This window comes from Capra hircus, chromosome 20 (genome assembly GCF_001704415.2).
Source record: "Capra hircus breed San Clemente chromosome 20, ASM170441v1, whole genome shotgun sequence".
NCBI classification, from domain to species: Eukaryota; Metazoa; Chordata; class Mammalia; order Artiodactyla; family Bovidae; genus Capra; species Capra hircus.
The window spans coordinates 24,011,073-24,035,838 of NC_030827.1; the positions used below are offsets into that span (position 1 = coordinate 24,011,073).

Consider the following 24,766-nt stretch of genomic DNA (forward strand, 5'->3'; position numbering starts at 1 on the left):
GAATTCTTCGAGGTGACATTGCTAGGTCAGTAGAGGTTAGACACATTATAAAGGGCTTTTAACACACACTGCCAAATTGTCCTTTCCAAATACTAATTGACACTCCACCAGTACTGCACGCCAGTGCTTGTTTCTAGAACCTTCAACATTAGGAAATGCCATTTTTAAAAATTGCTAACAATAGCACCCCACTCTAGTACTCTTGCTTGGAAAATCCCATGGACAGAGGAGCCTGGTAAGCTGCAGTCCATGGGGTCGCTAAGGGTCGGACACGACTGAGCGACTTCACTTTCACTTTTCAATTTCCACTTTCATGCATGGGAGAAGGAAATGACAACCCACTCCAGTGTTCTTGCCTGGAGAATCCCAGGGACAGGGGAGCCTGGTGGGCTGCTGTCTATGGGGTTGCACAGAGTCGGACACGACTGAAGTGATTTAGGAGCAGCAGTAGCAGCATTATTGTTTTAAATGTGCATTTTTTGATTACAAATGAGCTTGAATATTTTGGGAACATTTATATCTCTTTTGTGAGCTGCCTTTTTATGTCTCATGCTCATTTTCCCATGGGATGGCAAACTTTTCTACATTTCTGTAAGAACACTTTATAGAAGGATATTAACCTAATATGGGCTTCCTTTTTGGCTCAGCTGATAAAGAATACACCTGCAATGCAGGAGATCCCGGTTTGATACCTGAGTTGGGAAGATACCCTGGAGAAGGCTATCCACTCCAGGATTCTTGGGTTCCCTGGTGGCTCAGACAGTAAGAATCTGCCTGCAGTGCGAGAGACCTGGGTTCAATCCCTGAGTTGGGAAGATCCCCTGGAGGAGGGCATGGCAACCCACTCCAGTATTCTTTCCTGGAGAATCCCCATGGATAAAGGAGCCTGGTGTGCTACAGTCCATGGAGTCACAAAGAGTTGGACATGACTGAGCAACTAAGCACAGCATATTAACCTAACATGGGGCTTCCCAGGTGGCTTTAGTGGTAAAGAACCTGCCTGCCAGTGCAAGAGACTTGAGACACAGGTTCCATCCTGAGTCAGGAAAATCCCCTGGAGGGGGCATGGCAACCTATTTCAGTATTCTTGCCTAGAAAATCCCATGGACAGGGGAACCTGGGGGCCTATAGTCAATAGGGTTGCAAAGAGTTAGACATGACTGAAACAGCTTAGCGGGCACAACTTAACATGCCTGTCATTTTGTTAAAAAATAATTCATTTTCATTTTAATTCCACATAGCTCCAGGGCATGGCTCACCACTAATGGATCTATAACTACCAAACTCCTGTTGTTTCTCAGAAAGGATGGACAGACGTTGTGCAAGTTAGGCCTCATTTTTCCTATCTGTGAAATGGATTGGACTAGAAAATTGCTGTTTATTTTCAGATTTTATGATTTTATGTAAGCATCTTATATGCTCAGTATATAGTGTTATTCAACTTCATATTTTATATTTGTATGTAATAGTAATAAACATAAGCATAATCATTTCCTCAATTGCTTTGGTGTCTTGAGACCCTCAGCAGAGGCTCTGAGTATGTGTGTGTGTGTGTGTGTCTATGTTAAAATATGTAGTCATATGTTTATTTTATATGCATATGTAAAATAACATTTTCCCAGGTCACAAAAATTAAAAATTTCATGTATATGTATCAATGTATACATTTTGTATTGTACTAGATGAGTTGTTTATAATTCTCTTTAAGGAATCTTAATGATTGTATCATTGAGGGTACTGTAAATCATGGATCTTTTTGTAATTAAATAGGTATTTAATGTAGTTAACACTACATACTCTAACTTCACCAGCCACTTGGCAAAGAGACTATCAGCTGAAGTTCCTGTTGCCAGTAGCCCGATTACCGCAAGATGGCGGCAGAGCCAAGCTGGGGATGTGGCAGCCCCTTCCTTTGGGGAAGAGCGTTCAACTACTGACCTCCCTGAAACTGTGCTGAAGATGACTCCTGAGAAAGAGACCTTAACTCCAGGTGAGGTAATAGAAATGCCACAAGCCAGTTTTGAAATATTAAAAAAAGATATATTTCTGAGAGAATCTGTCTTACAGAAATACCTAGTGTTGTATTTAGTCAACTGCTTTCTGTTTTTCTCCTTTTGAATAAGAAATTTCCAAGGGGGCAGGGGAAGGGGAGGGCTGAAACAAAACCAAAGGAAAGTATGTTGTATTTTAAATATGACATTAGACACAATGAGGCACCATAGTCCTGCAGATTGGAAGGAGCCCAAATCTTTTTTAAATCAATGAAATTCTCATGTAATAGTAAGTACCAATACTGAAAATAGTTGGCTGAAGCAATAGGAGATACAGGGTTGGAGGAAGGTCATCCTAACGGCTGTCTTCTGAAAGATATTTTAAATTGAGAGGTGATTTTAATGCTGTTTCAGAGGAATTTCTGGCTAATTGTTTCAGAGGAATTTCTGACTAAAGTGGCTCCCTTTTCTTTCATAGATCCTTAATTAATTAGTTATTTTCAAATAAGGCATTGCATGAGAAATTTAGAATTCTAAGAGATAATCAGACAAAATAATTTTATAATAAAGTCTATTTTATTTTCTATTTAAGTTTATACTGCATATTAGTCAGAAACATTGTTTTTTTGGTGTTTTGCTTGTGGGATTTCTTTCTTTTTGTTCCAGAAAGGTGAACACTGAGGACCCTCCCCATCCTAAAAGGGATGTTTGTAGAGAGGTTCATTTGCTTTTGTGGACAAAATCTGAGAGGTCCAGGATTCCTTAGGCTGGTGGACGTGAACTCTTTGTTGATAACTGGGATGATTGTCAGTAATAGCATTCAACTGCAACATTTTCTTTCTCATTTGAGGTTCAGAGAGCCTGCTTCTTCTCCTCTTTCAGTTCAGTTTCCGTTCAGTCGCTCAGTCGTGTCTTACTCTTTGCGATCCCATGAATCACAGCACGCCAGGCCTCCCTGTCCATCACCAACTCCCAGAGTTCACCCAAACCCATGTCCACTGAGTTGGTGATGCCATCCAACCATCTCATCCTCTGTGGTCCCCTTCTCCTCCTGCCCCCAATCCCTCCCAGCATCAGGGTCTTTTCAAATGAGTCAGCTCTTCGCATGAGGTGGCCAAAGTATTGGAGTTTCAGCTTCAACATCAGTCCTACCAATGAACACCCAGGACTGATCTTTAGGATGGACTGGTTGGATCTCCTTGCAGTCCAAGGGACTCTCAAGAGTCTTCTCCAACACCACAGTTCAAAAGCATCAATTCTTCGGTGCTCAGCTTTCTTTATGGTCCAACTCTTACAACCATACATGACCACAGGAAAAACCATAGCCGTGACTAGACGGACCTTTGTTGACAAAGTAATGTCTCTGCTTTTTCATATGCTCTCTAGGTTGGTCATAACTTTCCTTCCAAGGAGTCAGCGTCTTTTAATTTCATGGCTGCAGTCAGCATCTGCAGTGATTTTGGAGCCCAGAAAACTAAAGTCAGCCACTGTTCCCACTGTTTCCCCATGTATTTGCCATGAAGTGATGGGACCGGATGCCATGATCTTCATTTTCTGAATGTTGAGCTTTAAGCCAACTTTTTCACTCTCTTCTTTCAATTCCATGAAGAGGCTCTTTAGTTCTTCTTCATTTTCTGCCATAAGGGTGGTGTCATTTGCATATCTGAGGTTCTTGATATTTCTCCCAGCAATTTCGATTCCAACTTGTGCTTCCTCCAACCCAGCATTTTTCATGATGTACTCTGCATATAAGTTAAACAAGCAGGGTGACAATATACAGTCTTGATGTACTCCTTTTCCTATTTGGAACCAGTCTGTTCCATGTCCAGTTCTAACTGTTGCTTCTCCTCTTTACTTGTCTACAAATATCACAAAACAGGCATGCATAATTTTTCAGGACAAAGAGTAAGATCTAAAACTTTGCAGAACATTTCTGCAAAGTTAAAATTAGATTTTGGATTCTTCCTTCCTCTTAGATTTTGGATAGCCCAGAACTTGAGGGGTTGGGCTCTAGGAACATCAGTGACAGCTTATCCAGCACATGTTTGTCCAAATAAGAAGAGATTGTCACATGGCAAAAGGCCAAAATACTTAATCCATTTGTCCCTTGGTCCTCTGATGAACAAGTGATATAGCAGATATTTAACTTAAGAAGATGACTTGTCAAGGTTTTCATTGCAGTTAAAAGTCTGGTAAAGGGCTTTCTCAGTCTTGAGAAGAGAATAGACATGGATAATAACAAGGTAAACAACACTGGCTCTTCCATGACAGTACCTTTGGAAGTATTTTACTGAAGTCATCTCAAACTAGTTTTATATCTTTGTGTGCCAGGAAGAGGGAGAGGTGAAGTGTTTTGCTATAATCACATAGTGAACATCAGTGACTGAAAGGCAGGCATCCTATAGTGACTTCCTGGCAGGATGTTCACCACCTGAGCAAACCAGCTGCTCTTCTCACCATCATTTTAAACTTTGAACTGTTTGTATCCATTTTTCAAATGCGCAAATGTGTTCTTTCCATGCAGAGTTAAAGTGTTTCTGTTGCTGCTGCTGCTGCAGTTGGAGTCAGGTCTTTAATCTTGACATTTCCTCCTGGTTCTGAGGCCACCAAGGGAATTTCTCACCCAGTGTTCACTCATGAACCCAGTACCCTCGACCCTGTGCTGCCCCTCCACCCCACCCCGCCTAAGGCTTTGGAGAGATGAGGGCCTACATGTTCACATTCTGTTCTGTACATGCCAAGGACTGACCTCCCACCAAAGGTTTAAGAGATTATGGTGGTGGTTTAGTCTCTAAGTTGTGTCCAACTCTTGGGACCCCACGGACTCTATGTAGCCTGCCAGGCTCCTCTATCCATGGGATTCTCCAGGCAAGAATACTGGAGTAGGTTGCCATTTCCTTCTTCAGGGCATTTTCCCAACCCAGGAATCGAACCCAGGTCTCCTGCATTGCAGGCAGATTCTTTACCAACTGAGCTATTATTTTAAAAACCAAATTCAAAGCTAAATGTTTTCTGGCAGGATCCTGCAAGGAACCACTGAAGACCCCCAACAAAGAAAGTTCTGGGACAAATAACTCTGCTTTCCAGTTTGGCAAGGCACCTCATGCAGTGGATAGAGGCCGGAAGGATAAAGTTGCTTCAAAAGACCTGGTGGGTGAAGAGAGAAAACCGAAGATTTCTCATCTTGAGAAGTTCAAACAGCTGAGTCCCAAACGTGAGATAAGAGCTGGCTTAGCTGCTCTTACAAATCAATAAGGAAAGGATGGGTTCCTGATAGGAAAAATGAGTGTATGAAGGACACTTCCAAAAAGAAACAGGGTTGTTAATTAACACAAAAAAATGTTTAATTAGCATTAATCAAAAAAGTGAAAATGAGACTAACCATCCAAAAGGTAAAGATTAAAAACAGAGGGACTTCCCCAGTGGTCCAGTGCAGGGGGTGTGGGTTTATCCCTGGTCTGGGAACTAAGATTTTGCATGCCAAGCAGTGTGGTAAAAAAAATAAAATAAAATAAAATAATGCATACTATGTATGTTTCCTCTCTGTGCAAAGTTCTGTTGTGCAGTCTTTTCCCAATTCTTTGGAAAGTGTGTGGTAATATGGTCTGCCCTTTGTCAGATTGGTTTGACTCCTCCTCTATAAGATGGTTTTTTCAAAATTTCCCCTAAGTCTCTGTGTTTTTTTTTTTTAAATTTCTCTATGAAGTTAACTTAATTATTTTAAAGATCTTATTGATTATGATTCTAATATCATAGTCCACCCTAAATCCTTTGGGCACATTAAATATCAATAGCATGATTTTAGGTTTATCGTATCCAGTGAAGAGCCTCTGAAGGAATCAATGTTTCATTTAGAAAACTGAACTAGGAATGTCATAAATTCTCAATTTAGGCAAAGTTGGTCATTTGGTGTGTGCTTCCTGTGTTTGGCATATGTGTTTTGCGGGAGGAACAATAAAATATTGTGAATGTGAAGTTTAATTATTTGAACTTATATGCAGTTGAAAACAATTGTATTAGAGCAAGTCTTCTCCTAGGTGCTTTGCTGCTGCGTGGGGCTTCCCTGGTGGCTCAGATGGTAAAGAGTCTGCTTGCAGTGTGGGAGACCCGGCTTTGATCCGTGGGTCGGGAAGATCCCCTGGAAGAGGAAATGGCAAATCACTCCAATATTCTTGCCTGGAAAATCCCATGGATGGAGGAGCCTGGCAGGCTACAGTCCATGGGGTCGCAAAGAGTCGGACGTGACTGAGTGACTTCACTCGTTACTTGCTTGTTGCTGGGTAAGGGTAAGATGGCCAGGGAGTTACGCTGAGGGAACTATGTGTGCTGTTGAACTCACGCCCAGGCCAGGCCATTAGCACCACTGTCCTTTCCACCCTCTTCTGGTGGCTGGAGCTTTTACTGCCCTGACTTCCAGGACTTCCCGGACTTCCCCTTCCCTTCCCCTGTGCTGTCTGGTAACTGGGAGCAGCAAAGTTGGTGGCTCTGTTGGTGGGGTCACGATGGTGCAGGCAAGTTACCATCAATACAGCAATTGTTATCCAGCCTGAACATCATCCCAGTTTCACTGGAGAACCTGGGCAGGGGATAATGGAAGCTGTTTCACTACTTTATGTAGAGCATTTATTGTCATGACTAGTTGGGAGTCCAATAGCAGCAAAAACAGTGCAGATGTAAAGCGAGGTCTTTCACCTTGGTGGTGAACAGGTGTCTTCCTGTGGTCCTCAGAGATCATCCAGCGGGTATTTCCATAGTGAGAACTGACTAGCTATGGAGATGTTCAGAATTCTCGTACCCAGCCAGCTGTATGCCACGTTGCTCATTAAAGCAATAGGAGATCTCACCCAGTGAAGAGTATTCCTGGGTGCATGGAGTGCAAGCACACTATCTGGGAAATGCCTGGGTCAGCTTTGTTGTCTCTACGGGATTCTGAAGAATGAATCCATGAAGAGTGGCACTGAGCTACTGGCCAGCAGGGCATTTAAAAATGGTATTTTATACCAGTGCTTCTCAAACAGGGGTGATTTTGTTCCCCACAGAGCATCTGACATGTCTGAAGATAGTTTTGAGGATCAGAAGCCAGGGGGAAGGTATCTGGTAGACCACAACAATGCATTATTTGCCCATATTTCTGCGGTTGTGAAACTCTACTGTATATTTAATTTTTCTACTTTGAATACCTAAACATCCATGATTCATTGACTGGCAGTGCCTATTACATGACATAATATCTGGGAAGAAAGCCAAAATATCAAAGTGATGCTTGGCGGAGAGACTTCTGTCTGAATTATAGTGATCCAGTGATTAAATGTATCATTGAGAAGGAGAAAAAAAGAATCTTCTCTGTTTTGACTCTTCACTATTATATTTCTAGAATAAGTACTTTTGTTTCCCCCTTTTACTAATTTACCTCTTTGTTTTTGATCAGAGTTAGATGTAAGAAAGGGGCTTCCCAGCTGACTCTAATGGTAAAGAACTCACCAGCCAATGCAGGTAGATGTGAGGATACAGGTTTAATCCCTGGGTTGGAAAGATCTCTGGGAGGAGGGCACGGCAACCTACTCCAGAATTCTTGCCTGGAGAATCTCCATGGACAGAGAAGCCTGTCAGGCTGCAGTCTATAGGGTTGCATAGAGTTGGACAGGACTGAAGCAACTTAGCACACACGCACAGATATAAGAATGTCAGGAGGGCTCATTGTATACTTGCCCAGAGAAATAGCAACTTGATTTTTGTGCTCATGTAAATTTAGACAATTGACTTAACCTCTCTGTGAGTTGATGTTTCCATTTCTCATGGGAAAAGGAGTTAGTGGAAAAGGACCTTTAAGATAACTAGTTTATCATTATCAGAGAAATGCAATCAAGACCACAATGAGGCACCATTTCACACCAGTCAGAATGGCTGTGATCCAAAAGTCTACAAGCAATAAATGCTGGAGAGGGTGTGGCGAAAAGGGAACCCTCTTACACTGTTGGTGGGAATGCAAACTAGTACAGCCACTATGGAGAACAGTGTGGAGATTCCTTAAAAAATTGCAAATAGAATTGCCTTATGACCCAGCAATCCCACTGCTGGGCATACACACCGAGGAAACCAGAATTGAAAGAGACACATGTACCCCAGTGTTCATCGTAGCACTGTTTATAGTAGCCAGGACATGGAAACAATCTAGATGTCCATCAGCAGATGAATGGATAAGAAAGCTGTGGTACATATACACAATGGAGTATTACTCAGCTGTTAAAAAGAATACATTTGAATCAGTTCTAATGAGGTGGATGAAACTGGAGCCAATTATACAGAGTGAAGTAAGCCAGAAAGAAAAACACCAGTACAGTATACTAACACATATGTATGGAATTTAGAAAGATGGTAATGATAACCCTGTATGCGAGACAGCAAAAGAGACACAGATGTATAGAACGGACTTTTGGACTCAGAGGGAAAGGGAGAGGGTGGGATGATTTGGGAGAATGGCATTGAAACATGTATACTATCATGTAAGAAACGAATCACCAGTCTAGGTTCAATACAGGATACAGGATGCTTGGGGCTGGTGCATGGGGATGATCCAGAGAGATGATATGGGGAGGGAGGTGGGAGGGGGGTTCAGGATTGGGAACTCATGTACACCCATGGCAGATTCATGTCAATGTATGGCAAAACCAATACAGTATTATAAAGTAAAATAAAGTAAAAACAAAAATTAAAAAAAAAAAACTAGTTTAATTCCTCCTCCCCCAAAGAAACTAATACAACATTATAAAGCTATTTTGTTGTTGTTTAGTCTCTCAGTCATGTCCGACTCTTTGCAATGCTATGGACTGTAGCCCACCAGGCTCCTCTGTCCATGAAATTCCCCAAGCAAGAATACTGGAGTGGGTTGCCATTTCCTTCCCCAAGGGATCTTTCTTACCCAGGGATCAAATGTGTGTCTCTTGCATCTCCTGAACTGGCAGGCAAATTCTTTACCACTGTGACACCAGGGAAGCCCATAAAGCAATTACAAGTAAATAAAAATTAATTAAAAAAAGAAATAATATATTAGTAAAATGTTCAGTACTGTGTTCATTACATGGTGGTTATTTAATAAATAATGGCAACTATTGCAGTGTTGGTTTTGACAATGTGTAGTCTTTAAACTTTCCAGTGAATTATCAGTCTTACTTCTACACCATGTAATACACCTGAGATGTACACAAATGTTTTCTCACAAATGTATTCTCCTTGTGTTTGTTTTCAGAAATGCTTAAACCAGCTATTTTCAACCCAGAACGTGGCTCAGCAGGTTAATGGGAGCATGCAGTTCTGTGAGGGATCCCAATGCACTTGGAAAGGTGTGGGCCAAAGATTTCCCATCTGTCCTGCTTTCCCACCCTCCTCTCTCCCTGCATCCTTCATTTTTTCCTTATCTTAAAATATATTATTTTTACATTAGAACAAAAATCAGCATAATTATAAAGTTTGGATAATTCTCATAATCCTCTGTCTTAACTATCCTGACCCCTATCTCCCACTTCTTAGAGGCAACCACCTTAGCTCTGCCAGCTATGCCCCCTGGTATTTACATCTAGTTTCTAAGTAATATTTGTAAACTATAAATTTATTTTTTTATAATTTTAGACTAAATTACAACTTTCTAGCATAGTTAGAACTTACTTCTCCTGTTTCATTCACTTCTCTATTTGTATTATACTTTAACAAAGTAAAATTAGTATTTAATATTTATATCATATTACTATACAATTATTATTTGTTGACAAGCCAAATAGTGTACTCTAACTGTACCTCTTTTCTAGTTTAACTCTTTGTTTTTCCTGGAATTAAAAAGTTGCTTTCTCTTTTCATTTATTAGATACGTATGAAATTATGACCGTGTTCCCTAAATGCTCCCATGCTTTGTTCCACAGCCATCAGTAACCTTTTCCATGTACCTGCACACATGGGTCCCTGTTTTCCTTGGTGGCTCCTCCTACCCAGAACCTGCTGAATAGGCCACTCTCTTGGTGAGTGCCACGGCTGTGATTCTGGGACTCCTCTCTGATGCTGGATCCACTGTCCCCTGGCAGCCGTGTTGTGCTCTTTCTGGGTCTGCTGGTCTGAACGTGTGCTTATTCCACTGTCACACTTGAGTCATAGTTTGGCTGGCTACAGATGCCAGTCTTACTCAGAACTTTGTGGGAAAGGTATTGCTTTATTGTTTCCCAGCACCCATTGTTGCTGCTGAGCCAGTCATATATTGTTGTGACTTCCTATCCTTTCTATGGCACCTGCTTTTTCTCTCTGAATACATATAGAAAAAAATTTATTGTTACTGTTTTAAAATTTCATGATGATAAAGGTTTGTGTATATTAAAAAAAAGCCTCACGGTAAACGACAAACTCGAGCGGGTCTTTCAGTCTTGGACACCTGTATCTGTTAATTCTTGGAACGTTTCTTGAATTATTCTTTAGTAATTTCTTCATCTTTATTTCTTTCTTTCTGAAATGTTGGCTGTAATTGTTACTCCTTGTGGATTAATTCTCTTATTTTTTTCTATTCTATTTTTCATCTAATTTTCTTTCCTTCTACTTCTAGGTGTTACCTCATTCTGTGAACTAGCCTTGCCATTTAAATTTCTTTTGGCTCTCCTAGTTTTAATTTTAAAGTTCCTTGGACTCCGTCAGGCCTCTCTCTCTCCCCTCATCTCCCTCCCCTTGCCTTCTCCCTCTCTCCTGCCCTCATTCATTTCCTCTCCATCCTCCCTGCCCCTCTTCTTTCCTTCCTTCCTTCTCTCTTTCCAGCATCCTGTTCATGCTTCATGTATATACTATTTTCTCTTATTTCTCTGAAAAATTTCATATAAAGCATTAAGAGGTTTGCTGTTCTTCCTGAATAGTCTTTCTTTGCTTAGCTCTTCCCCCGGTAGTTTTGGTTTCACTCTTTCAGAGTTAAAGCTTTCTGAAACGTGTGGTGTTCTGGAAATAGAACTAAAGAATTGTGGGCTACTAAAATCATGGCATCCAGTCCCATCACTTCATGGGAAATAGATGGGGAAACAGTGGAAACAGTGTCAGACTTTATTTGTTTGGGCTCCAAAATCACTGCAGATGGTGACTGCAGCCATGAAATTAAAAGACGCTTACTCCTTGGAAGAAAAGTTATGACCAACCTAGATAGTATATTCAAAAGCACAGACATTACTTTGCCGACTAAGGTCTGTCTAGTCAAGGCTATGGTTTTTCCTGTGGTCATGTATGGATGTGAGAGTTGGACTGTGAAGAAGGCTGAGTGCCGAAGAATTGATGCTTTTGAACTGTGGTGTTGGAGAAGACTCTTGAGGGTCCCTTGGACTGCAGGGAGATCCAACCAGTCCATTCTGAAGGAGATCAACCCTGGGATTTCTTTGGAAGGACTGATGCTAAAGCTGAAACTCCAGTACTTTGGCCACTTCATGTGAAGAGTTGACTCATTGGAAAAGACTCTGATGCTGGGAGGGATTGGGGGCAGGAGGAGAAGGGGACGACAGAGGATGAGATGGCTGGATGGCATCACGGACTCGACGGACGTGAGTCTGAGTGAACTCCGGGAGATGGTGATGGACAGGGAGGCCTGGCGTGCTGCGATTCATGGGGTCGCAAAGAGTCGGACATGACTGAGCGACTGAACTGAACTGACTGAAAATCAGTATAACGGTTTTCACACAATCTATCTTTGCTCATGCTTTTGAGTTAAGAGGTTGTCATTTTTTGTTTATTCAGAGAATAAACACTTGGTTTCTTTTGACATGTGCGCATGTATGTATGGGTGTGTGTGTGTGTGTGTGTGTGTGTGTGTGTGTGAACTTGACATCTTTCAACCAACTCATCTCTTTCTAAACTTTTGCTGTGTCTCTGAACCCTGACCCCTTATGGGGTTTCTGCAAGACAAATCAGCTTGCTTTTCTTTACCATGTCCCCTCTATAGGCATTTGAGTTTCATTTTTCATGTTCCTCCTGGTCAGTTATCAAACCTTTACCCATTTTGCAGAAAATTATTGCAGTCTCTTCTTACTGCTCTATTCACTCCCATACTCTTTGTTCTGATATCTCCACACCTTAACAAGTCATTAGCTGTCATGCTGGTGAGGTTGAAAATAGAAGGCAGAGGAAGGACACTTATGTGACCCTTCCCCTGACTTGACTGCAAATCTGTTGCCCTGCTTTAGAGAGATCATTGGTGGTGACACCGAAGAAGATTTGAAAGGGAGAGCTGTTGGAAGCAGAGACTAATTAAAAGGAACATTTTATGTAGGGCTCTATTCTTAATTCTCTCAAGGAGATTTAAAATGTGAAATGCATTCCAGATAGGCCAGATAACTAACCTTAGGAAAATGGATCACTGGGATAAATTTTATCCAGATATTATGCATATAAAGTATTTCTTTATGCCTTGTCTATATTTGATAAGACTCTGAAACCTCACGGTGGATACCTTCTGTGACTTGTGAATATACCTATTGGACCCAAAGCTGGTACAAATCTTTGGGTGGTGATGTCATGGGTGCGTCAGGGCAGGTCTGCAGCCATGCAGTGGAGAGATGTTGCTCCTGTGGCAGTTTCTAGAAGGCCTTCCTTCCATTCTGCATTTAATGCTCCCAATGTCATTTACCCTGCATTCCATCATGTGTTCTCCTTCTTACTTCCCCTTTCCATGTTGGAAGTCTTTTTGTCATTCATGAAATTGTTATCATGATTGGAAAATAATTGATTAGGGGGTTTCCCTGGTGGCTCAGAGGTTAAAGCATCTGCCTCCAATGCGGGAGAGACCCAGGTTCGATCCTTGGGTTGGGAAGATCCCCTGGAGCAGGAAATGGTAACCCACTCCAGTATTCTTGCCTGGAGAATCCCATGGACAGAGAAGCCTGGTAGGCTACAGTCCACGGGGTCGCAAAGAGTCGGGCACGACTGAGCGACTTCACTTTCACTTTCACTTTCACTTTCACTTTCTAGCTCTGTGAGAGAAACTTAAGACAACCAGTGGTTCAATTAATTCATGAATGCCAAGGAGACTTGCCTGTTACATTTCCCTCTGGGAGAAGATAACTTTGTGCATGCGTGCTTTTCATTCCTCTGTTTCCCAGCAGTATAAAGGGGACAAACAGTTAGATCATAAAAACAGGCACAAAAGTTGAAGGCTGGCTGAATATTCTTTGGGTGGTTTGGGAATATACAGTTGGAAGAATGAGTGAATCATATCCTTTCCTTCTTTATGCTTTTCTTTATAATTGTATTTTCTTAAAAGCAAAATATCTAGAGACATGTCTTATCTTAGCTCTCCCACTTTCTTCTGATCTGATCAGTAACAAGTTCGTGTTTCTGTAACATGCTGAATATTTGATGTAGAATAGAAATGATATGATGTGTGTGTGCTTATTTGCCCAGTTGTGGCCAACTCTTTGTGACCTCTTCGACTGTAGCCCACCAGACTCCTCTGTCCATGGGATTCTCCAGGCAAGAATACTGGAGTGGGTAGTCATTCCCTTCTCCAGAAGATCTTCCTGACCCAAGGATCGAACATGGGTCTCTTGCATTGCAGGCGTATTCTTTACCACTTGTGCCACGTATATTCTATAAAAGCAGAGAGAATATACCTTTATTATTTTGATATCCTAGGAGATCTATCTACTGCTGTGTATGTATGTGTGTATTAATCTCTCTGTCCATCCTATTTTTTCAGAGAAGTTTTGAATTCACAGCAAAATTGAACATAAAATACAGGGTTCTTGTGTATACCTTGCCCTAACATACGCACAGCTTTCCCCACTATCACCATCCCACACTGGATTAGTACATTTGTTATCATTGATGAACCTCATTGACACTACTATTATCATCCAAAGTCCATCGTTTACACTAGGGCTCACTCTTGGTGGTGTATAGTTTATGGATTTTGGCAAATATGTAATGATACGTATCCACCATTATAACAGCAGATAGAAGAGTCTTACTGTTCAAAAAATCTTTTATACTTCACCTATTCATCTCTCTCTCTTCCTCTAACCCTGTAAAAGTTTTACTTTTACTTTTCCTAGAATGTCATTTAGTTGGAATCATACAGTATGTAGTCTTTTCACATAGGATTCTTTCACTTAGTAAGATGCATTTAAGCTTCCTCCGTGTGTTCTTATGGCTTGACAGCTCATTTCTTTCTAGAACTAAATGATATTCTTTGTCTGGATGTACCACAGTTTATTCATGCATTCACCTATTCGAAGACATCTTGGTTGCTTCCAAGTTTTGGCAATTATGAATAAAGCTGCTATAAATATCTGTGTAAAGGTTTCTCTGTGGACATAAGCTTTCTACTCACTTGAGTAAATATCAAAGTTTGCAGTTGCTGGCTTATATGATAAGAGCATATTTAGTTTCATATGAAACTGCCCAACTATCTTCCAAAGTGGCTGTATCATTTTGCATTCCCACCAGCAATGAATAAAAGTTCTTGCCAGAATTTGGTGGTGGTCAGTGTTTCAGATTTTGGCTGTTCTAGCAGATGTGTGGTGGTATCTCATTGTTTTAACTTGCAATTCTCTAATGAAATATAATGAAAAAGATGTTGAACATCTTTTCTTATGCTTATTTACCACCTTTCTTGGTGAGGTGTTCAGATATTTCGCCCATTTTTAAATAGAAATTTTTGTCTTTTTGTTGTTGAGGTTTAAGAGTTACTTTGTATATTTTGGGTAAGAGTCCTTTATCACATATATCTTTTGCAAATATTTTTCTCAGTCTGTGGTTTATCTTCTCACTCTTTAGGCATGTCTTGTGGAGAGCAGAAGTTTCTAATTTTAATGAAATCCAGCATATCAGTGACTTCTTTCATGGATCATGCTTTTTGTATTATATTTAAAAAGTCACTACTAGAGAATTCCCTGGTAGTCTAGTGGGTAGGACTCAGCACTTGCACTGCCATGGACCTGAGTTCAATCCCTGGTTGGGGAACTAAGATCCTGTAAGCTGTGCAGCATGGCAAAAGAAAAAAACGTCATTTCCCAAACTGAGGAGATCTAGATTTTTTCCTGTATTATTTTCTAGGAATTTTATAGCTTTGTGTTTTACTTTTAGGTCTATCTACAATCCATTTTGAGTTAATTTTTGAGTTCTCTGTTTTTTTTTTTTTAAACCTTTTATTTTGTATTGGCATATAGTTGACTAACAGTGTTGTGATAGTATCAGGTGGACCACTAGGAGCTCAGTGATACATATGGATATACATGTATCCATTAGGCATAGTTGACTCTCAACTTTATGTTAGTTTCAGGTGTACAGCAAAGTGATTCAGTCATTTTTTTCCAGATTGTCTGTGGATATTCAGTTTTTCCAACACCATTTGTTGAAAAAACTAATTTTCTCGATTTTATTGCCTTTGCTCCTTTGTCGGAGATCAGTTGACTCTGTTTTTGTGGGTCTATTTGTGGGATCTCTATTCTCTTCCACTGATATATTTGTTCTTTTGCAAATACTACACTATCTTGACTGCTGTTATTCAGTCGCCAGGTCGTGTCCAACTCTTCACGACCCCACGGACTGCAGCATACCAGGCTTCCCTCTTCCTCATCATCTCCTGGGGTTTGCTCAAGTTCATGTCCATTGAATCAGTGATGCCTTGATTACTGTAGCTTTTTAGTGAGTCTTAAAGTCAGATAGTGGAGGTCCTTCAGCTTGAATCTTCTCCTTCAATATCGTGTTGACTTTTTTCCACATACACTTTACAACCATCTTGGCAATGTTCACACAGCAACTTGCTGGGATTTAACTTGTAGAGCATTGTATCTATAAATCAAGGTGGGAAGAGCTAATGTTAATAATACTTAGTCTTGTTATCCATGTACATGAAATACCTCTTCATTTATTTAGCTTTTTTTGATTAGAGTTTTGTAGTTTTCCCTTATACAGATCTTGTACATATTTTGTTGGATTTATATTTAACTATTTAATTTGGGGGGACTTCTTGCCTGGAAAATCCCATGGGCAGAGGAGCCTGGTAGGCTGCAGTCCATGGGGTCACGACACGACTGAGCAACTTCACTTTCACTTTCATGCATTGGAGAAGGAAATGGCAACCCACTCCAGTGTTCTTGCCTGGAGAATCCCAGGGACGGGGGAGCCTGGTGGGCTGCTCTTTCCGGGGTCGCACAGAGTCTGACACGACTGAAGCAACTTAGAAGCAGAAGCATGTAGATGATATTGTGCTTTTAAAGTTGCAGTAGCTTGTTGCTAGTATATAAGAAAGTAATTGACTTTTGTATATTAATCTTATATCTTTTTATAATCTGCCATTAGTTCCAGAAGTTTTTTGTTGGTTCTTTGGGTATTACTTAAAAAAAATACATAATGTTATATTAGCTTCAGGTATGCAACATTAATGATATATTTATATATATTATAAATGATCACCACAATAAATCTAGTTTACAACTGTTACCAGATATAATGACAGAATTTTTTTCTTGTGATGAGAACTTTTAAGATCTACTTTTAAAGCAACTTTCAACATGCTGTACATTAAATTCTCATGATTTATTTATTTTGTAACAGTTTGTTCTTGATTTTTTTGAACCATTATTGGCAGTGCTTGAGTATATATTTCTAGTAACCATGTAATTCTCACAATTGCAGGTTTTCATAGTTAGTACTGAGTCTATGAGTAACAGTCTGGCTTCTTGGTGCAGCATTGTGAAGCTCTCTTTCATTTATCAGAAGCTATGTGGTCATAGGGACCACAAGTCACCTAGGTGGGCTCATTTCCTGTTGATCATGTTATTCTCAGTTTGATGCAAGACAGGTGGTTGGAAAGATGAAAAGACAGTGGCTTGTGGTTTAGACTTAGTGGGGTCTTTTGATGAGAAGTAAAACTGAGCACAAGATATAACCTTAAATTCAGATAGTCATGGGTAACACTAGCCTAAAGTAACTCTGTGTGCTCTGGTACAAAAACAGTGAGAAAAAGAGTAAAAATCAATGAATCAACAGTTTTATTGACAAAGACTCAGAGCAGAGCTTAGGTCTATTAGAGAATTGTTGATATTATAGACACATGGATACATGAACATTGCTTTGGTCTTAAAATCTCAAGTGACAAAACAAATATTCAAAGCATGATGTAGTGTCTCTGTGTGCTGCCCACAAGCTCTGTCATTACATTTAGGTCTGGTACTCATGTGCTTTTTATTATAAATGTCATTGAATATTTTTTCAAAGTGTTTAAATAAATTGTGAAGTCTGTTTCTTCCTTTCCTCCCCCTGCAGCTTGTAATTCAGTTTTATCATGATGACCACTTTCTTGTTCACTCCAATATCTCTTAACTTGCAAGGATTAATATTTTGTTTTCAGGATTATAGTGTAGAACTGTTTGTTTCTTGCAGGCTGCAGCAATGGAATCAGAGATGGATACTTCCAAAGATTGAGTGATATAAACTATCCCATACTCCAGCCAGAGGTGAAGATTCATCTTACAGGTCTTCGAAATGACTATTGTATGTTATTGTTGAGATCATGAATTAAAACGCTGAAATGACAGAATGTATCCTGTGCTGTAGCATAAACTTGAAATTTGATTCTGGAAGAAGCAAATGGCCTTGTGCCTCATGCTTAAATGGTGTACCATCCGAATATGTTTACTACTGTGAGTTTCTCATTGTAGAATTTTCATGTTCAGGAATGGGCATTGTTTGTCTTGGTGGGGCACAAGAAGCACACACTCTAATAGAATGAACTGTACAAATGATGACCTACTCCTATGCTTATATTTTAAACGTGGATAAATCCTACCAGTCAAACAACTGCATTGGCTGTTTGTCCCTAGTTTCTTCTTATGTCTCTAGCTTGTGATCTAGTTGGGAAAATGAGACTAACTCACATTGAACTGCTACCAACATGCCAGTGTAGAGTATAAATAATAAATTGTGGGGTATAAGGAGCCGTAAGACTGCATATAGTTTGGTGATCTTCGGAACTGTCTGGAAAGATTTTGTGGAAATACTAAGACTTGAGATGAATCTTAAAAAGATGGGTAGGCTTGGAGGAGTGGTAAAGAGAAGACAGAGCATTTTCAGCAATGTTAGCACCATGAACAAAGGCAGTTCAATTCAGTTCAGTTCAGTTGCTCAGTCATGTCCGACTATTTGTGACCCCATGAATCGGAGCACTCCAGGCCTCCCTGTCCATCACCATCTCCTGGAGTTCACTCAGACTCATGTCCATCGAGTCCATGATGCCATCCAGCCCTCTCATCCTGGGTCATCCCCTTCTCCTCCTGCCCCCAATCTCTCCCAATATCAGAGTCTTTTCCAATGAGTCAACTCTTCACATGAGGTGGCCAAAGTACTGGAGCTTCAGCTTTAACATCATTCCTTCCAAAGAAATCCCAGGGTTGATCTCCTTCAGGATGGACTGGTTGGATCTCCTTGCAGTCCAAGGGACCCTCAAGAGTCTTCTCCAACACCACAGTTCAAAAGCATCAATTCTTCGGTGCTCAGCCTTCTTCACAGTCCAACTCTCACATCCATACATGACCACAGGAAAAACCATAGCCTTGACTAGATGGACCTTAGTCGGCAAAGTAATGTCTGTGCTTTTGAATATACTATCTAGGTTGGTCATAACTTTTCTTCCAAGGAGTAAGCGTCTTTTAATTTCATGGCTGCAGTCACCATCTGTAGTGATTTTGGAGCCCAAACAAATAAAGTCTGACACTGTTTCTACTGTTTCCCCATCTATTTCCCATGTAGTGATGGGACTGGATGCCATGATCTTCGTTTTCTGAATGTTGAGCTTTAAGCCAACTTTTTCACTCTCCTCTTTCACTTTCATCAAGAGGCTTTTTAATAATAATCAGTGGCAATGAGGAGGATACTTTGGGGAGTGGGGAATAGGGGGTGGATGCAGATTATAGAGAAATTTCAAAGTGTGAAGCAGATTTTTAGATTTGTTGCACAAATTCTCAACTAAGCGAAACATCAAAGGAAAATTCATGGCAGAGTACGCAGAATGCATTCAGTAGAAGAGTTACCAAAAAGTAAGGGACTATTTTCTCTGCATGAGGAAAAATATATGGGAAGAGGGATAAATTTAAGATTATTCCAAGTTTTGAAGCAGGAGAAGGATGGTGTCACCGAGAAGACAAGTTAGCAGGAAAAATGGTATGAGGAGGGAAGACTTTTCTTGTAGTATTACGTTTGAGGGAACAGTGAGACATTTAAGAGTGTCTGGGAAATCATTATAAATGAGGTTGGTGAAAGAGGGGAAAGGCTGGAGTATAGGTCAGATGACTATGTTTGAAGTTGACAGCTAGGGTGAGCTCTTCTGGTGAGGGAGAAAGAGCAGAGGGATGAGGTTTGGTTCTGGAGCACGTTTATGGAGAGGAACGAGCAGGTAAAACACAAAATCACTAAAGGGAACAGTTCCCCTATCATTCTTCTCCTATACCTCCTTCTCTAAGAGAATTTATTGCTATGACTAACGAAAACTGAAGAATTCATTTCAAGAGGTGTTTAAAAAGCACACCACTCATTAAAAAACAAGCAAAACCCTTTTTTCCCCCTCTTCCCCTTCAGGCCATAACCCCTTTTGTCTCCCTTTGACAGCAAACCTGTCAAAAGATGTCCATAATTCATAATTTGTTATTTCTTTCCCCATTTTGTTTTTAATCCTTGCTAGTTATGATCAACCTAGATAGTATATTGAAAAGCAGAGATATTACTTTGCCAACAAAAGTCTGTCTAGTCAAAGATGTGGTTTTTCCAGTGATCATGTATGGATGTGAGAGTTGGACTGTGAAGAAAGCTGAGCACCGAAGAATTGATGCTTTTGAACTGTGGTGTTGGAGAAGACTCTTGAGGGTCCCTTGGACTGCAAGGAGATCCAACCAGTCCATCCTAAAGGAGATCAGTCCTGGGTGTTCATTGGAAGGACTGATGCTGACGCTGAAACTCCAACACTTTGGCCACTTCATGCAAAGAGCTGACTCATTGGAAAAGACCCTGATGCTGGGAGGGATTGGGGACAGGAGGAGAAGGGGATGACAGAGGATGAGATGGCTGGATGGCATCACTGACTTGATGGACATGAGTTTGAGTGAACTCCAGGAGTTGGTGATGGACAGGGAGGCCTGGCGTGCTGTGATTCGTGGGGTCGCAAAGAGTCGGACATGACTGAGCGACTGAACTGAACTGAACTGAGACATTTCTTAAATCTCACCATTCCATTGAAACTGCTGTTTGTAACATCACCCAAAATTCTTCACTGCTAAATCTAACAATCACTTTTTGGAGCTCATTTACTTAACTCTGTCAACCATAGTTGAGACAATTGGTCACTCCCTTCTCCTTGATATCCCATTGTCTTTGTTTGCCTCCTAGTTTTCTGTTAACTCTTGCTTGGTCTCCCCCCCCCCCCCCCCCCCCACTGATTTCCCTCCTCTTCTGTCTCTTGGTCTCTTAAATTTCAAAGTGCACCAAGTCTCATTCCTTGGACATCTCTTCTTTCTGACTTCTATGTTAGTTGATCTGTTGGCTTTCTGGCTGTATCTCCTTGTATTATGTTTTTAGTTATTGCTTTAGGGACTGCCATGCAGTCTAAATTTTCTCAGTCTACCTAGAATTACTGCTGCCTATTTTACACAATATGTAAAAATCTTACAGTCTTGTGTTTCCCCAACCCTCAGCTTTTTTGGGAGAGTTACTTTAGTTGTCTATGTTTTAAATCTATGTCCACTGAAAACTTCACCATTGTTAAATGGGTTAAAAAGTCATTTAGTTTAAAAAGCCATACATATTTATGTGAGGGAAAAATGGTCCTTATATTTACCCAAATATTTACCAATTATAACATTCCCCTCCATTCCCAAAGAGCCAAATGTTCCTCTTATATAACTTACTTTCAGTCAAAAACCTTCTGTTAGTATTTGCAGATCAGGTCTCTTATTGAAGGCTTCTCTTACCCTTATTGTGATATATTTGCTTGCTATAGAATTCTGGCTTGCCAGATATATTTTCAGCATTTTAAAGATGTTGCACTGACTTTTGGCCTCTATGGTTTCTGATGAGCACTCATTTGAAACCTTGTTCTCTTGTTTCCAAGACCTGAGCCCAATTACATATATGTTAGAAATGTTGTTGTCTGCCTACAATGCAGGAAACCTGGGTTCAATCCCTGGGTTGGGAAGATCTCCTGGAGAAGGAAATGACAACCCACTCCAGTATTCTTGCCTGGAAAATCCCATGGGCGGAGGAGACTGTGTAGGCTACAGTCCATGGGGTCACAAAGAGTTGGACACGACTGAGTGACTTCATTTTCACTTTTAGATCTGTGGATATTATTCCACCAATCCCTAAGGTTCTGTCCATTTCTTCAAAATTTTTTTCCTCCATGTTTTATAGATTGGATAATACGAGTTTTCCTTGTACTTACACACTTTCGGGTTAGGCTGAGGTGTGTGTGGGTTCATACACTCACAATTAGAGGATGCCTTTCTGTGGTCCTCTCCCCTCCCAGGCTTTCTCCTCACACTTTGGCCACCTCGAGCTCCTTTCTCTGATTTCTTTGACCAGAAACAAGGTAGGCTTTCTATTAGAGTTTGAACTACTGCTGTTATTCTCTGATTGGGGCCCACCCTCAGTGCTAAGCTGTGTAAGGAGAAAAGTGGAAAACTCACCCCTGGGTGGATTGCCTCCCCAAGTTTTCACTTCCTTAACTTGATTTACCTGCTTTTGCTGATTTTCCAGAGTTCTCAGGTGTTTGTTTTTAGAATTTTGTTTTGTAGTTTGCATCGGTGGGAGGGATGAGCTATAGGGAGCTTAGACTGCTCTGGTGCAGCTGGTGAGCTTCATAGTTTCATACTGATGTGTGTCAATCAGGATAGGAGTTTCTTAAAAGAAATAAGATCAGGTGTGGCTTAGTATGTGGTCACACAAATATGGTTTCTCTGAGCACTCATGTAATTCTTAGAGTGTAAGATACAGAATACTAAGAACTTCCGGTATCACAAATAAGCCAGAGACACCCCTTCTAGATTGACTATAGTTAGGCTGTCTTTTGATTAGAAATGATGGTGGCAACTCTCATCTGGATATTCTAGGTCCAAGGATGTCACCATAAGAATTATGTGCTTTTAAACTTTAATGATCTGTCAGGTAAAATCCATGTATTACTTATAATGGTAGATGAAACTGCCAAGTTTTCTAAATGCATCTAAATAAGTATATATGAGCATAAATGATAAGCGTTATTGCTTATCTTGATACAAGCATTATTGTGTATCTTCATATAAGATTCCATTCCAGCTTTCATTTTTGAACTTCTAATGATCTGATTGGATCCATGATTCTGTTTTCCAGCTGACTGTGGGGAAATCGTTAATCTTTCTCCTCTACCTATAAGTAAAATTGTTTATTTGAAAATATTTTTATTTGGCTGTATAGTCACCCCAATCTGAAATGCTTTCTTATAGATCTGAATATCCTGGACTGGAATTTTCAAAGCCTTGTTGCCATAGCACTTGGATCTTCTGTGTACATCTGGAATGGGGATAATCACCACAGAACTGAAAATATGTGCTTCAGTCTCCCTTGTAACTACGTGTCTTCTGTGTCCTGGATGACAGAGGGGACCTGCCTGGCCGTTGGTACCAGCGAGGGAGAAATACAAGTACTGGGCAGCGTTTCTGTCTCATAGTGTGCTCTGTATAGTGGCTGGATAACCAAGGTTGACTTTTTTAAAGCTTTTTTTTTTCATATGCATCATTTTTAAAATCTTTAATGAATTTGGTACAGCATTGCTTCTGTTCTATGTTTTGTTTCTTTGGCTGCAAGGCACGTGGGATCTTAGCCCCCTGACCAGGGATCAAGCCCATACCTTCTGCACTGGAAGGTGAAGTCTTGACCGCTGGACCACCAGGGAAGTCCCTAAGATTGACTTTTAATAACAGATTGACTATTTAATAAAATAGAGAAACTTATAGTGATGTGGTACTTGAAGCTATGGGGCGTAAGAGGATAGGCCGTTCTGGGGTCTCCTTTGAATGCTGTTTAATGAGGATGTGGGGATACTGGATACTCTGCTCTATTTTTTCACACAGTCTTTCCTTGTGTCACATTTCCTTTTATCCCCTTATTTTTTTCTCTCAAACTAAAGTTGGGCTTATGAGATCCCCAGTTGTTAGAACGTTGGAGAGAAGTCCTAAAACTGAAATAGATAACCTTCCAGTCCTCCTTTCTTACCTAAAGCCAAAATCAGAAGTCGAGTTACTTAAAAGTAGTGAATTTTTTTCTAATAGGCTCTCTAAAATGGGAGCTTAGCAAGTTTCCATCAATCTCTCTAATTTCCCATGTATTATTATTATTGCTTATTAGCAACAGATAAACAATATTGCTTGGGCCCAGTGACTCTGGAGGGCCACAGATGGCTCTACTGTTTTTTAATCTCTGTAATGAGCCTGTGAGGGTCATGTTGTGATTTCTTCTTATGCCAAAGTTCTCATTCCTAACATACGGCTTAGAATATCATTTATAGCTGGCAGGAAAGGAGTCTTTTAGCAGTAAATGGAATTCCTGACCCTAGAAATTGTGTAGGCACTCAAATTTTATTTGTTGATAACTGTAGGTGGATTTCCAGCTTTGGAATTCCCATAGTCTGAAGGAACTAGAAGTGTCAAACAGTGATTTTCAACCTTTTGCAGTTGACTGAATTAACTTCAGTTCAGTTCAGTTCAGTCGCTCAGTTGTGTCCGACACTTTGTGATCCCATGAATTGCAGCACGCCAGGCCTCCCTATCTATCACCAACTCCCGGAGTTCACCCAAACTCCTGTCGCACAGAGTCGGACACGACTGACGCGACTTAGCAGCAGCGGCAGCAGCATGTCCATCGAGTCGGTGATGCCATCCAGCCATCTCATCCTCTGTCATCCCCTTCTCCTCCTGCCTCCAAGAAACTTTTAAAATAAATGCCGTATGCCCAGGCTCTTACTCCCACCATTGAATCAGAATGTCTAGCACCCAAACTCTGCTTCCTAGATGATCCAAATATGTAGACAGCGTTAAAAACTGCTTTAGGGTTAGAGGTGCTGAACTTTCATGAGGGCTGGTGTATCAACATTAACTGGCTATTAGCCCTTTGAGAAGATTGTGGGTTGTGAAAATGCCAAATAACCATGCTTTTTCTTTCTTTTTTTTTTTTTCAGTTATGGGATGTGGTCACTAAAAAGCGACTGAGAAATATGCTTGGCCATTTGTCAGTAGTTGGGGCTCTAAGCTGGAATCACTATATCCTTAGCAGGTGAGAAGCATCTTATTGGAACCAATTAAGTTTGCATCACCAATTGATTACAGGTGAACAGAACTATAAAATTTGAAACCAAAACCAAAGTAAAACCAAACAGACATGATTAGTAGCAGTCATTATCCTACCATAACTGTCAGCTGTTCAGACCTTCTGGTGATAAACGTGGTCCCACTTGTACCATGGTGGCTCTGTGTCTGCAGCGTGTACTCGTACTGGGATTGTGAGGTTCAAGATCACAGGTGAAATGATTGTTAAAGTAAAATGTAAAACTCTGTTTAAGCAGAAAGTTTCTCTGTGTACTTGCTAGAGGGATATTTTGTTGAAATCAGTATTTATTGCTGTCAGTATCACTAATGTGGAATATGTTACGCTTTCTGGGGGCATAATTCCAATTCACAGACCCACAGAGGTTAGAGCTGGAAGGAACCTCATAGAATAATCAGTTCTGTGATTCTCAAACTTGACCATGC

General features: G+C 40.5%; 1 protein-coding gene across 3 annotated transcripts in view; it reads left to right on the forward strand.

Moving 5' to 3' along the window:
- Positions 1-24,766, forward strand: part of CDC20B (cell division cycle 20B) — a 69,382-nt gene that overhangs the window by 27,812 nt on the left and 16,804 nt on the right. For all 3 annotated transcript variants that reach the window (XM_005694706.2, XM_005694707.2, XM_005694708.2), the window contains exons 3-8: positions 1,771-1,990; positions 5,011-5,141; positions 9,238-9,331; positions 17,382-17,492; positions 22,466-22,662; positions 24,196-24,290. In XM_005694706.2, coding sequence (XP_005694763.1) covers positions 1,771-1,990; positions 5,011-5,141; positions 9,238-9,331; positions 17,382-17,492; positions 22,466-22,662; positions 24,196-24,290 — 848 coding nt within the window. The remainder of the gene's footprint in view (positions 1-1,770; positions 1,991-5,010; positions 5,142-9,237; positions 9,332-17,381; positions 17,493-22,465; positions 22,663-24,195; positions 24,291-24,766) is intronic.